The sequence below is a fragment of the Hypanus sabinus genome, chromosome 7 (assembly GCF_030144855.1).
Source record: "Hypanus sabinus isolate sHypSab1 chromosome 7, sHypSab1.hap1, whole genome shotgun sequence".
In the NCBI taxonomy this organism is placed as follows: domain Eukaryota; kingdom Metazoa; phylum Chordata; class Chondrichthyes; order Myliobatiformes; family Dasyatidae; genus Hypanus; species Hypanus sabinus.
The window spans coordinates 136,568,455-136,583,936 of NC_082712.1; the positions used below are offsets into that span (position 1 = coordinate 136,568,455).

Genomic DNA, 15,482 nt, shown 5'->3' on the forward strand with positions numbered 1-15,482 from the left:
AATTGGGTGCCCACTGATTTTAATCCTCATTTAATCAACTGTGACTGACCAGACTGTTCATAATCTTGGTGTTTCATTTGACCCTGAGGGAGCTTCTATCTTTAATCTCTTTATCAGCATAAACTTCCATTTCCATTTGCAACATCTTTCCAACTTTGACTACTGTTTCCGTTCACTTGCAGCCCACACCTCTTCATTCTGACCAATTTTAATTCTAGACTTATCTACAAGTATTTATAATTGGAAGAATCTGTTTTATTCAGCCTGAACATCATCATATTTGCATGTCGGTAAAGCATTTGTCAACCATTTTTCAAGAAAGTCCAAATCAATCCGACATAAAGAGGTTTCTTTTCCGATGCAGGAAGGTGAATGGAGTTGTTCAGGTAGCTAAAAGGACAAGTATTGCAAAGTAACTACACGGCGGGGCGCGCGTTTAAGATAGAGCACTTGTTTCGTGAGTATGCGCGAAAGTCTATTGGTAATTACTGAATAAAGTTTTCAGTTTTATACACTAATTACGAAAATGTCGCATGAGTCACGTCTTGGGCTGATTCTCTTCACAGACTGCACGGCTCACTCTTTCATCGATGCGCGTTTGGCCAACTGTGAGCGGCTGCTAGATTTGCTTAGGGTTGCAGAAGTGAGCCGCTGCTGCAGTCTCTAAAGCTGGACCCTGTTTTCGTTTTATCAGCGCGAACTACTGATGTCATGACAGAAATGGATCTGCACGCTCACTCGCCAGCAAGGTTGACAGCTTGTTGAAAGTCCTTCCTACTCAGGATTCCCGGGTTATTTTCTCCGGGGTCGTTTACGTAATGGTTCCCTGAATGTGTTCTAAAGCTTGCCCTTTATCCCTCTGTACGTTTTTGACCAGAGTCCCACTTCGACCATGTCCTTGTCTTTTTGTGGCAACGACAACGACACGGCTGCCTACAATGTGGACAGGGGAGTGCTCAACAACGGCTGTTTCGTGGACGCTCTGAACGTTGTCCCACATGTGTTACTGCTCTTCATCACCTTCCCGATATTATTCATCGGTAAGCTAGATCCGGCTGCTTCGGATAACATTATTTACGTGTATGTTCGCAGCACTGTCGATGTAAACTTCTCAATTAAATGTTTTGGATTTAAAGGCTGGGGAAGTCAGAGCTCCAAGGTCCACATTCATCACAGCACGTGGCTACATTTTCCTGGACATAATTTGCGATGGATCCTTACTTTTATACTCTTGTTTGTACTGGTGTGTGAAATTGCGGAGGGGATCGTTTCGGATGGGTAAGTGGCCGCATGTGTTTTCTACATCGTCTGGGGCTATTTTTACTGTTGGAGCAGAGCGCGCTTTTTATTTCATTGCCTGATCCAGTTGTTCGCTTCCAACTGTCCCCTTCAGGATTGAAGAAGGGAAGGGCTCGGTTGGAAGCGGAGGTGGGGAAGGGTTAAGAGGACATAATGCCTGGTGTACTAGAGACTCTGCGTTCGCGCCAATTTTTAAAACGAATGGATGAATAGGCGAACAAGAGAAATTCTGCAGATGCTGGAAATAGGAGCAACACGCACACAAAATGCTGGAGGAACTCAGCAGGCCAGGCAGCATCTATAGAAACAAGCACAGTCGACGTTTCAGGCCGAGACTCTTCGGCAGATCTGGAGAGAAAAAGCTGAGTAGATGTGAAAGGTGGGGAGGGGCAAGAGAGAAACACCAGGCAATAGGTGACACTTGGTGGTGGGGGGTGTATGACGCAAAGAGTTGGGAAGATGGTGAAAGACACAGAAAGCCATGGAAGAAAAAAGAGGCGGAGGAGCTGCAGAGGGAAGCGATGGGCAGGCAAGGTTGGAGGAACAACACCTTATATTCCGTTTGGGTGGCCTTCAACCTGATGGCATGAACATCAATTTCTCAAACTTCCAATAATACCTCTCCCCCTCCCCGTCACCATCTTCCATCACCTTATCACCTTTTTCCTCTATCTTATCTCCTTGCCAGCCCGTCACCTCCCTCTGCTGCTCCTGGCCTTTTTTCTTCTCCCTTGGCCTTCTGCCTCTTTCGCCAATCAACTTCACATCTCTTTACTTCATCCTTCCCCCACTTCACGCTTCACCTGGCGTTTCTCTCCCCCACCCCACCTCACCTTTCAATTCTACTCCTCAGCTCTTTTTCTCCAGTCCCGCCAAAGGGTTTAGGCCCAAAATGTCAACTGTACTCTTTTCCATAGATGCTGCCTGCCCTGTTGTGTTCCCCCAGCATTTCGTGTGTGTTTGATAAATAGGCGGATAGGCGGGGGTTTCTTTGTTTACTGATTGATTGTGAGACAGTGCAGAATAGGCCCGTCGCAACACGCCGCCAACAATCCCCTGATTTAATCCTAGCCTAATCATGGGACAATTTACAATGACTAATTAATCTGTCAGCTAGTAAGTCTTTAGACTGTGTTCCCGGAGGAAATCAACGCAGTCATGGGGAGAACATACAGACAGCACTGGGAATTGAACCCGATTGCCTTTACTGTAAAGGGTTGTGCTAACCACTGTGCTACTGTGCCCCCTCTGTGCTGAGAAGTAGGCCAAGTGTGAGCAAATGGGACTAGCTTTTTGGGCACCCAGCTTGGCATGGACTAGTTGGGCCGGAGGGCCTGTTTTCTGCTGCCTCACAGAGTCTAGGTAAAATAATCTGCTGTTCGTATTTGATGCAAAATTATGCTTCTATATTGACCTTAAAATAGACTCCAGCACAGTGACGTATCCTTTGAATTATAAATTGAATGGCAAACATGATATTAGAATGCCAATAAGCTACGTCCACTTTGAACCTTATTCAGTGAACTTTTTTTTTCTGGAAGACATTTTAAATGGAAAATCTAATAAGATTGGGGAGGCTATCCTGCATCCAAATACTTTGTTTATTTAAGATTTTTTGAAAACTTGATTTATCACATTTAAACAGGTCCAAAAGCCCATGGGATCTATGTGAAGTTATCAAATTAGATTCAAATTGTTAATAGGAAACAGAACACGATGGTGTATGGTTGATTTTGTAATTGGACCAGCATAAGCAGCAATCAATGTCGGTACGTTTACTCTTTATTACAGACATTAATAATGTGGATGGGAATGTAAATTCACAGATAATATGCACATTGGTGGCATTGTTGATAGGATTGTAGTCCTCGACTACAGAATGTTATTAATGAATTGATAAGATGGACAAGGCAACGGATGATGGAATTTAATCCTAATATAGTACTTTGGGAAGACCCATAATTATTGGACATAGATGGTAGGGCCCGAGGGAGTACTGAGGAACAGAGAGACATTGGTGTGCTTTCAACAGTGCCTGAAGGTGGCAAAGCAAGTAAGGTGGTGAAGTGAAACTTGTACTACAGCCCAGAATATAACGACAGTGAGATTATGGTGTAATTTTATAAAATTGATGGCGTACAAATGGAGCACTGTATGCAGATCTTGTTGCCACACTATAGTGGACACATATAAGGATGTTGCTTAGCATGGAGCATTTTAGTTATGTAGAGAGACTACAACGGCTAATGTTTGCCTTGAAGTGCAGGTTGCTGAAGAGTGGCTTAATAGAGGGATATATAATTATTTGCCCTGTAGGTAGTAGGAAGTTGTTCTCTATAGCAGAAGATATCTAAAATGAGAGATCATAGATTTAGACTAAGGGGTAAGAATTTCAAAATGTCGGAAGAATTTATTCACCTAGAGGGTGGTTAGAATCTAGAAACATTGCCTGAGTGGGTGGAGACAGTTACCTCACTATGACTCTTAGTTCAAGGTAAATTGATTGCATTGAATTGTTGGCTTTTCACACAGGGCAGGGGTGAGTACTTTAGCAAAGCAAAACCAGGAAAGCAAATCAGAAATGAGATCAATTGTGTTCAGCTGATTAAATGTTAAACTATGGATGTGTCCATGATTTGGACCTGACTGTATATGTAGGCCTTGGAAAGCTCACCCTGGAAATGGAAATCAAGTTGTCAAGTTTATTACCATGTGCATAAGTGTGGTGAGATACAGTGCAATTTAAAACTTGCTTGCAGCACCATCACAGGCACAGGTAAAGAAAGTACACATAACATACATAAAAATTATACATTGAAAAATAAAGACTGTGCAAAAGCAATGACTTTATTTTTTTAAAAATAGAGTTTCTCACACTGCTAAATCATGAGTCCTCTTCGTTGCTCAATTATGGAAAAGTATTTCAAAAGCTTTTCCTCAAATTTACCCTTTCTTTAACATGAGCATGAAATGGTTAAAACCAAAATTATTTGAGAAAGGGGAAAGTTATGAATTTCACAATATTGCTGGCCTTAATTTGTTTAAGGAAGAGGCTGAAAAAGTTGATTAATTATTAGTCTTTCTAACATTTAGATTATGTAGCCAAGAAAATTAAAGTTGTCTCTAGGGCCTCAATAAAATATTAGCAGCAAATGTCAATATTTACACTGTGCTCAAATTTCCAAAAAAGCATGAGAGAAAAAAAATGCAGTGATCCATATTTTACATTAATAGGGTTCGAAAACACTTTTTTTTCCTGTTCTAGTATGGTCGTGGTCTAATACTTTCTTTAGAAAAAAGGTAAGTTGACAGCATAGGATTCTTCTACTGCTGACACTATATTTCCTGCACGTTAAAGTAGAAATGTAAATTTTCCGTTTTAAGTCACAACTTACTGTTAATCAGCTTTTTAAAATCCTATCTGCTGTTTTGTTTCACTAATACGTCCTGAAGTTATAGTTGGGAAATAATAATTAGATGCAATAGCATATTTTCATAAGGAATACATTCTTTGCCAGCATGAAATGCAGCATCCATTTAATGATTATGCTTCTTAGTTACACTCAGTGTTTAACTAGGCCGCTATCAATTGGATATTTTTGTTTGGTCACACAATATCAGCAGTAGTTATTGGACTTGTGGATGGTAATAATTGGATAGAACATTTTGGAATATTGTAACATAGCCGGACATTTGAAATTATTTCAAATTGCAATATTGAAACTAGCAAAAGATTTTTGAGAGTATTTTTTAACACTGACTTAGTGTTTGTTTTGCAATTCTTTAGTATCTTGTGTATCAGATGACAATTGTTTACTTGATATTTATCATTTAGGATTAGTCTGCAAATATTTACAATGGAAATGTTAATACTATAGTTGTTAAGCCATTTGACAGAATATAAAGGCACAGCAGCAGTTAAAATATACAGTATCTTAATGGCTTGAAGATTCTCGTTAAGCAGTATTCCACAAAATGTTTGCAGCCTTTGGAGTACATATTGGATTTAATTTGCATGTAATGAAATTATGAACAGAAACAAAATGAAACATTGAAAAGAAAGATGATATTAAAAAAATAAATGCGGTGAGAGAAAAGAAATTTAAATATGGAAGTTTTAATTAAATGTCCACATTGATTTACTCTTGAAGGAATATAAGATGAATAAAGATTTAATTTTCAGAGCCAGAAGGGTTGCCTATCAATAATTATTATGTGCTTTGTTCTTAAAGATCATTTACTTGTGAATACACCTACCTCAGCTTTACTAGGAGTATCTACAACTGCCCTCAGTTCACAACGTTGTAAAGATTCCCAAACCAAATCTGTCAGTGAAAACTATAGTAGCAGACATTTCTGGATAAACAAATTCTTTCTGACAGCAATGTTCAATTTCGTTCTTTCTTTCTTTCTTTGTGAATTTTATTGAACACAAAAATTTACTGTTTAATTCACCCTGCTATGGCTATGAATCCAATTTGTCCCACTATCACTATCTGTGCAAAATTCATGATATATACAGAAATACAGTGACATCTGTTGTAAGTGGTTGATTTTGCAAAATGTGCAAGTGATAGAGTGAAGAATTAGTATAAGCAAAATTCAATTTATAATGTAATGAATTGTTGCGTTGCACTCACTTGAAAGTTAAACATGATTAATTATCTGGTTAGCTGTTGCTTTTAATATCAATTGTTAAGGTCAATTAGTCTTACAAATTGCACCTACTCAGTCAGAAACTGACATCTTCAACAGAACTTTACTTAGATAGTTGAAATTGTTTTAATATTGAGAAAAATTTTGTTAAAAATGTAATAAGGGACTAGATGAATGTAATAGAATCTGCAGCAATATTACAAGCTGTTGATATTAATAGGACTGATATTAAGGAGAGAGACTGAGCAGTTCCTTAATTGGAAACATTCAGAATAAGAAGCATGAGATAAAAGTGTCTAAGCTAGCAGTCAATAGTGGACAATGGAGCAGCAGTTAGTTCTGCAGCCTTGCACCTCAAGGTCCTGGGTTCGGTCCTCACTTTGAGTGATGCTCATGAGGAGTTTGTACATTCCCTACGTGACCACGTGAGTTTCCTCGGGATGCTCAGAATTCCTCCCATGTCTCAAGGATGTACCGTTAGTAAGATGGCCACCATGAATTACTGTAGGTTAGTAGTAAAAAGAATGAAAGGGCAGTTGATGGGCATATGTGAAATGGGCAACTTCCCTGAATGTAGTAAAATATCATAGAGGCATATGGCATAGAAACAGAATCTTTGGCCAACCACATCAATGTGGATCATCAAATATCCATCTATACTAATCCTGTTTACCAAGACAGCCTCTGTTCCCCAATAGTTACCTTCCAGATTCCATCCACCGTCTGAGGGGAAGGGGGAATGTTTCTCAGATCTGAACTTCTTTCTGCTTCTCCTATACCTATGACACATTTTAGATACCTCTGTCATGGTGAATAGTTTCTTGCTATCTTCCTTGTCTATGCACTTCATAATTTTGTAATCAGGGTCCTTCTCAACCATCTCCCCTTTAAGGTAAACAAACCCAGTCTCATAACTGCTAACCCCAGGTAACATTTCAGTAAAGTTGTACCATAACTTACCTGCTCTATATCCTCTCTCTCACCGAATCAAGTCATGTATAGTAAAACCCTGATAATCTGCCATCCAGATATTTAGCAAACCCAATAGCTCAGCATTTGGATCACTGGAACCTGGTTTCTGTGCTCTGTTCCATTCACAATTGTCCCTGTTTACATGTTCCATTTTTAGCTCACTGGAACTCAGGTTTCCATACTCTCGCTCACCAGAGTCCTAGCTCCCATGCTAGCTTCCAATCACCGAGGCCCTGGTTCATGTACTGCCTCTTCACTGATAGTGCTTGTATTCCTGTATTCTCTCTATATTCATGAAGCTGATCTGTGTGCTTTGTCTATACTCAACTGGTTCTATTTGGCATGCTTCCTTGATGTTTACCTATCTCACAGCCCCCGCCCCCCATACTCTCTTGAATTCACTGAAAAATGTATTAATAAAATGTGTAACATCTAAAAAGAAAGTGAACTAATAGCATATTGGATTATGAATGCAATAACAGCAATAGTTCTGAAATGCTGTTTGTCTAGCACCACTGAAATCCCAACCATAACAGATAAATAGAGTTTACCCGTTCCCACATGCTTACTTCATCACATTATTTATCTGTAATGACCTCTACAGGAATTCAAGGACTTGTACACCAAAGTCTAGGGCCCTTCCACACATTGTGTCTGTCCTATCCTTATTATTCCTTAAGTGCATCATTTCACAATTACTAGGATTAGATACCACCTGCTGTTGTTGCACATATCTTATCAACTGCTAAATATCATTTCGTAGCCTATGACTGTGCTCAGCACTCTTCATGACAATATTGGTTTTTATATCATCTGGAAATTTACAAATCATACCTCCTGAATTCATTTCCAAGTTGTTAATGTGCTATAACAATCAGGAAATGTCATATCACTAATCCACGTGGAACACCATCGGTTGCAAGCTCACAAAATCACCCTATTACCAATCCAATTTTGGATCCAGTTTGCAAATCTCCCCTGGATCCCATGGGCTGTTACTATTTGGATCTGGCTCATATGTGGGAGCTTACCAAAAGCCTTTCTGAAATCCATACAGACTACATCAACTGCCCTACCTTCAATTTCTTTATCTCTGAAAAATTCTATTCAAATTGGTAGAAAGGTTTGACCTCTCTCACACCCCCTGCTGAACTAGTGCCAACCTTCCCCAGTGATTGCAGCAAGCTCCTATAAGAATATTGGTTCCAACCCTCTTGAAACATAACCTGTCTGGTTTGTATAACTCCCACGTCACCAGAACAGTCTCAATGCCTTAGGAATATATATTCTTTCCTCCAGCATCGTCATTTCAATCATTCATTTGTTCTCATTCATCTCCAATTTCTGTCTGTACTGGTTTGAGAGATCAGTGGTCATTAGGAGGTTATTGTCTTTTAACATCTGTTTTTCAATTTCATCCTCAGCTCCTTGTAACTTTCCGACAGAACTTCGTCATTTTTACCTACAGTACACTATTGTCACACATAAGTTCTCTCTGAAATATCCTGTAGCCTTACAATTACATTCTTAACCTGGCACAGGAAAGCAAGGTACCATCATGCAATCATTCATGTCGCTATGCCAAAGCCTTTCTTCTCCCCTATCTACTGAATCAATATTTACTGTAGCTTTCATGTCCTTTCTACTCCTGCTCTGTAATGGTGACCTGGCCGCAGCATAATGAACATTGTATGCTCCTTGAAGAACCAGCACTATCTCTCATATTCAGAGTTTATTATGGATTGGAGAACCAGGAATTAGGTAATTACTGCACCATCTGTTAGGAATGATGCCAGATAGAGCACAAAACGATTTCCCTGGTTTGGTCAATAGATTGGATAAGGCAGAATTAACCATAATATCCTATCTGATCCAGATGGCCTTGGTAGGAAAATAAATGGGAAGTTAGCAGTAGAGAAGGTTTTGATGAGCTAAAAAGCATAGCAGAAATGAATGGCTTTGTGTAATCCCAGTAAAACCAGGGAAGGACGGAAATAAGCCAGCAAATGAACAAGATCCAAGATTGCTTGTTGACAATAGGGTCAGTTCCATGATATGGTACTCCTGCATGAAAATTTAAATTACGGAAGTCTCTGACAAGAATTCAGATATGAAAATTCCTTACTTGCAAATGAAGTTTGCAGGTGGCCGAATCAGCGGCAGGAGCAGGCCACAGCGACACGATGCCTCACAGGTGATCAGGCTCATTCCAGCAGCCCATTCAGCGGCAGGAGAAGGCCATACGAATGGGTTTCTCGCAGGTCAGCGAGGTTTGTTTAAGAGTACACAAGGACAAGCGGAATGGCCATTGTTGGGAGTAGGCCAGTGGTGAGAGTAGGAATGTCAGGCTTTGGCTCAAAGGAGGCTTCGGCTCAGAAGAGTCGTTGGCTGTGGGTAAGTTTCTGTTAAAGTTCCCTTTTTACTTCTCTTACTGTACCCAGTGTAGTAAGTGGCCATTATGTGTTCTTCATGCCGGACTTTGGAACCCTTGGAAACCCAGAATCTCCCAGGGAAATACATTTATGTGAAGTGCATCCAGCTGCAGCTCCCTGAAGACCGTCTTAGGGATCTAGAGCAGCAACTGGATGACCTTCAGCTTGTATGGCATAGTGAGGAGATAATCGATCAGATTTACAGGGAAGTAGTCGCCCTTAAGTTGCAGGAGGCAAGTAGCAGGTGACTGTCAGGAGAAATTAAAATGTGAATAGACAGTTAGCCCAGAGCACTCCTGTGACCATTCCCCTCAATAATAAGTATACAGCTTTGGATACTGTCATGAGGAATGACCTCCCAAGGGAATGCCACAGAGACCAGCTTATTGGCACTGAGCATGGTTCCATAGTGCAGAAGGGAAAGATGGAGAAGAGAGGAATGGGGAATGGTAGTGATAGAAGACTTAATAGTCAAGGGAACAGACAGGAGATTCTGTGGATATAAAAGGGACACCCGATTCGTATGTTGCATCCCAGGTGCCAGGGTCAGGGACAACATTTTGGAGGGGATGGGTAAGCAGCCAAATGTCTTGGAACATGTTGGTACCAATGACATAGGAAGGAAAAGCAAAGAGGTCCTGAAAAGAGAATTTAGAGTACTAGGTGGAAAGCTGAGAAGCAGGACCTCCAGGGTAGTTATTTCTGGATTGCTGCCTGTGCCACGCACCAGTGAGGGTAGAAACAGGGTGATTTGTCAGATAAATGCACAGCTGAGAAGCTGGTGCTGGGGGCAGAGCCTTAGGTTCTTGGATCATTGGGATTTCTTTGGGGGAGGTATGACATGTATAAAAGTGATGGGTTACACCTGAACCCGAGGGGGACCAATATTCTCACAAGCAGGTTTGTTAGAGTTGTTGGGGAGGGTTTAAAACAATTAGGCAGTGGGGTGGGAACCGGAGTGAAGGGACTCAGGATAGGATGGATGGTAGATAAGCAAAGATAGTGTGCAGTCAATAAGTGGATAGTAAAAGCTTTTTCAAGTATGTAAAAAATAAAAGAGAGATGAGAGTGGATATACAACCCCTAGAAAATGAGACCAGGGAAATAATATGTGGGGACAAAAAGGCAGATGAACTGAGTATTTTGCATCAGTCTTCACTCTGGAAGACATTAGCAGTGTGCCAGGTATTGAAGGGTGTGAGGAAAGAGAAGTGAGTGCAGTTACAAGGGAGAAGGTGCTCAAAAACCTGAAAGACCTAAGGGCACATAAGTCACCCAGACCAGATGAACTGCACCCTTGGGTTCTGAAACAGGTAGCAGTAGACATTGTGGAGGCATTAGTAATGATCTTTCAAAAATTATTGGACTCAGGCATGGTGCTAGAGGACTGGAACATTGCAAATGTCACTGCACTCTTTAAGAAAGGAGGAAGGCTGCAGAAAGGAAATTATAGACCAGTTAGCCAGACCTCAGTGGTTGGGAAGATGTTGTAGTTAATTGTTAAGCATGAGGTTATGGAGTACTTGGTGACACAGGACAAGCTAGGACAAAGTCAGCATGGTTTCCTTAAGGGAAAATCTTGCCTGCCAAATCTGTGGGAATTCTTTGGGAGATTACAAGTCAGATAGATAAAGGGGATGTAGAGGATGTTGTATATTTAGGCTTTCAGAAGGCCTTTGAAATGGTATTACAGGAAGGTTACTGGCATGGTTAGAGTATTGGCTGATTGATAGAAGGCAGCAAGTGGAAATAAAGGGATCCTTTTCTGGTTGGCTGCCAGTGACTAGTGGTGTTCCGCAGTGGTTGGTGTTGGGAGCACTTCTTTTTATGCTGTATATGAATGATTTAGGTGATAAAATTGATGGCATTGTTGCCAAGTTTGCAGATGATAGGAAGATTGGTGGAGAGGCAGATAGTGTTGAGGAAACAGATAGTATGCAGAAAGACTTAGACGGATTAGGAGAATGGGCAAGAACGTGGCAAATGAAATGTAATGTTGCAAAATGCATACTCATGCACTTTGGTAGTAGAAATACATGTGCATACTATTTTCCTAAACAGGAAAAAAAGTCCAGAAATCTGAGATGCAAAGGGACTTGGGAGTCCTTGTGCAGAACACCCTAAAGGTTAACTTGCAAATTGAGCTGATAGTTAGAAAGGCTTATGCAATGTTAGCATTCATTTCAAGAGGTCTGGAATATAAGAGGAGGGATGTGATGCTGAGGCTTTATAAGGTATTTCATTTATTTCATTTATTCATTTATTGTTCATTTACTGTTCATTTATTGTGAACAGTTTTTGGCTCCTCATCTGAGAAAACATGAGCTGGCATTGGAGAAAGTTCAATGGAGGTTCACAAGGATGATTCCATGAACGAAGGTGTTATCATTGATGACTGTATTCGCTGAAATTTAGATGGATGAGGGTGTGGATAGTCAGAGGCTAACACAAGAGGGGACAGTTTTGAGGTGCTTGGAAGTAAGTCCAGAGGAGATGTCAAGGGTAAGTTTTTCACGCAGAGAGTGGTGAGTGCATGGAATGGACTGCCAGCAATGGTGTTGGAGGGAAATATGATAGGGTTTCTTGACTCCTGGATAGGTACACGGGGCTTCAAAAGTAGAGGGCTATGGGTAAACCTAGGTAATATCCTAAAGAAAGTACATGTTCGGCCCAGCATTGTAGGCCAAAGGGCCTGTATTGTGCTGTAGGTTTTCTGTGTTTCTATGTTCCATGTTATGGGGAGGAGGCCAGGGAGTGGGGCTGAGCAAGGGGGGAAAAGGGATTGGTCATGATTGAATGGTGGTGCAGAATCAATGGGCCAAATGGTCTAATTCTGCACTTAGGTTGTATGGTCTTATGGTGTAAATCTCTTTTAGATACTCTTCTTATAACAACTGAGAAAGCTGAAAGAGCCCTTAAAAATTTTAATATCAGTTGTTATTAACTGTGCTTAAGATTAGCAAATTAGAGCTATGTTGCTTAGACTTGGTGAGGAAATCTGAAACCTTTGAATCACAAGAAGTTGGGTTATAATAATGTTCCACTGATACTATCTCACTTATTCTCACTTTGCAAGGTCAACCTTTTTTTACTGCTGCTTTTCACTTTTCACTGTAGTTATCTGTGACCTGTGAGACTCTTGATGACCTTATCTTGTAGATTTATGTCAATTCATAGCTCAGTTGAAGCTGTGTCAAATAATTAGAACTCAACAGAGCAAATAAATGATTCATTTTTAATTCATCTGTTCTTACTGGTTTAAAGCCATAATTGCAGAGGTAAATGATGGGTCTTCAGATTAGATCCTTTTTAGTTCTTGATGTAGATATCAAAGAGTATTTTCAGATTTTTGCTGTGAATCGATTGTGGTGAATATTCAATCAAATGCAGAATCCTCTTTCCAAATACAGAATGAGTCTTTTTTGCTAGTTGACCACTGATCTCATCTAACTGTAGTTTCCACTGTTTTATAGGTAAGGTTACAAGCAAGAGAACATTGGAAGATACAGTATTGTATATCTAGAGTGTGTATGTGTGTAAGAAAGCTTGTAATTCATAAAATCCTTCCAAATGAGTAAACAGTTTGATCATTTTCTAAGCATTGTACTGAATTTTGTTCCTAGTTCACCTATTGGTAAATATTTTCATCTCTATTACCTAGGTTTACAGAGACACGCCATTTGCATCTGTATATGCCAGCTGGAATGGGTTTCTTGGCTGCGATTACATCAATCATTTATTATCATAACATTGAAACATCAAACTTTCCCAAACTATTGCTAGGTAGGTATTTTTTATATAATTTTTTAATTGGGAAAGACTCTGTATGATTAGAGACTTACCAAGTGCCAAAATAATACTTGATGCTGGTTTCACCTGAATATTCAGTGAAAAGGCTACATATGATATTTCTTACACAATACCACAATAATGTACTTAATTGAAAACCCGATCTTTATTAGTATCTATTAGAATTCTCTAAGTCATTACTAATTCTTATTGCTGCAAGCAAGTATGTTAGGTGCCAGAACTGACCAGGAGAGGGGTAAAGGATTGTGTCACCAACAAAATCTTCCTGCCTCTTGGGAGAACAAGACCATCTATCAGACAGGATTATGAAAATAATGTCGACACAAGACACCCAAGGGGATACTTGAAGTAACTAGATATTCATAATATTTGTTGAATGGTGAGCACATTCAACTGACACTTGCAACAAGCTACAAATTAAATGAAATTGATACTTGATTTAATGTATATTACTCTCTGTCTACTCTCTGTGGCTAGGCACAGCTCAAATGTCATTTATAAATTTGCCAACGACACAAGTATTGTTGGCAGAATTTCAGATGGAGAAGAGGAAGCGTACAGTTACGTGATAGATCAGCTGGTGTCACAACAACAACCTTGCACTCAGTTGTCAGTAAAGCCAAGGAATTGGTTGTAGACTTCAGGAAGGGGAAGTCAAGGAAACACACACCAGTCCTCATCAAGATCTCAGAAGTGGAAAGGGTGAGCAATTTCAAGTTCCTAGGTGTCAACATCTCTGAGGATCTATTCTGTGGCTGACATATTGATGCAGTTTACAAAGAAAGCACAACTATATTTTGTTGGGGACACAAGAAAATCTGCAGATGCTAGATATCCAAATCAATACACACAAGATGCTGGAGGAACTCAGCAGGCCAGACAGTGTCTATGGAAAAGAGTAAACAGTCAATGTTTTGGGCTTAGACGCTTCATTGAGGTCATTCATTCCATAGATGTCACCTGCCCTGCTGAGTTCCTCCATTATTTTGTGCGTGCATTTCATTAGGAGGTTACGGAGACTTTGTATGTCACCAACAACACTCACAAATTTCTACAGATGTACTGTGGAGAGCATTCTAACTGGTTACATCACTGTCTGGTATGGAGGGGCCTCTGCACAGGATTGAAAAAAGCTACAGAAAGCCATGGGCATTAGCCTCCCCAGCATCAAAGACACCTTCAAAAGACAATGCATCAGAAAGTTGGCACCCATCATTAAGGACCTCCATCATCCAGGAAGTGCCCTTTTCTCATTGGTACCATCAAGGAGGAGGCACAGGGGCCTGAAGAGACACACTCAACAGTTCAGGAACTGGTTTGTTTCTCTGCCATCTGATTTCTGAATGGACAGTGAGCCCATGAACACTATCTCTTTTTGCACTACTTGTTTATTTTTATACATGCCTTACTTATTGTAATTTATAGTTTTTTATCATTATGTATTGCAATGTACTACTGCAGCAAAAGAACAAATTTCACGAGTATGCCAGTGACGTTAAACTTGATTCTGATTCTGATTAAGACCGTAAGACAGGAGAAGAATTAAGCCATACAGCCTATCGAGTTTTTTCTTCTGTTCAATCATGAAAGACAATCAAGAATGTCTCCACAATCTCTTCAGCTACCTCTTTCAGAATCTTGGGGTGTAGTCCATCAGGTCCAAATGAATTATCTACCTTCAGACTTTTCAGCTCCCAAGTACCTTCTCCCTAGTAATAGCAGCTGCACTCAGTTTTACCCATGACACTGTTACATTTCTGGCATGCTACTGGCGTCTTTCGAAATGAACACTGAAACAAAAAATACTTATCCATTTCATCCTCCTAGTGGATTTGACAAGTTGCCCTAAAAAGCGTTCTCGTCAGCATTCTACAAATTCCTTATCTTGGGATCCAGCGCCAACCTAATTTTCCCAATCTGCTTGCATATTGAAATTCCCTCTGACTATCATAACATTTCCCTTTTCTATCTCCTATTGTAATTTGTACCTTACATCCTGGCCACTGCTCAGAGGCTTGTACATAACTCCCATCAGTGTCCTTTACCCATCCAGCTTTGTAACTCAACCCACAAGGATTTGGCATTTTTTGATTCTATGTCATTTTTTGCTAAGAATTTTGTTTCACTTTTCACAAACAAATCCATCCCATCCATCTGCACACCTGCCTGTCCCTTCAATATTATGTGTATCCCTAGATGTTAAGCCCCAGCTATGATGCCTGTTGTAGGGGCACAACAATTCTGCAGTGCCCAATTTCTAACTGCACTACAAGATCATCAATCTTTATTTTGTGTGGTGAATTGTTTCAAATA

At 40.2% G+C, this 15,482-nt stretch overlaps 1 protein-coding gene across 3 annotated transcripts in view; it reads left to right on the forward strand.

Moving 5' to 3' along the window:
* Positions 1–883: 883 nt before the first annotated feature.
* The window catches only part of abcc8 (ATP-binding cassette, sub-family C (CFTR/MRP), member 8), a 164,274-nt gene continuing 149,675 nt past the window's right edge, over positions 884–15,482 (forward strand). For 2 of the 3 annotated variants that reach the window (XM_059973945.1, XM_059973946.1), the window contains exons 1-3: positions 893–1,040; positions 1,137–1,278; positions 13,021–13,142. In XM_059973945.1, the coding sequence (XP_059829928.1) occupies positions 893–1,040; positions 1,137–1,278; positions 13,021–13,142 (412 nt within the window). Of the gene's footprint in view, positions 1,041–1,136; positions 1,279–13,020; positions 13,143–15,482 lie in introns of all 3 variants that reach the window. The other variant, XM_059973947.1, reaches the window with a different exon arrangement.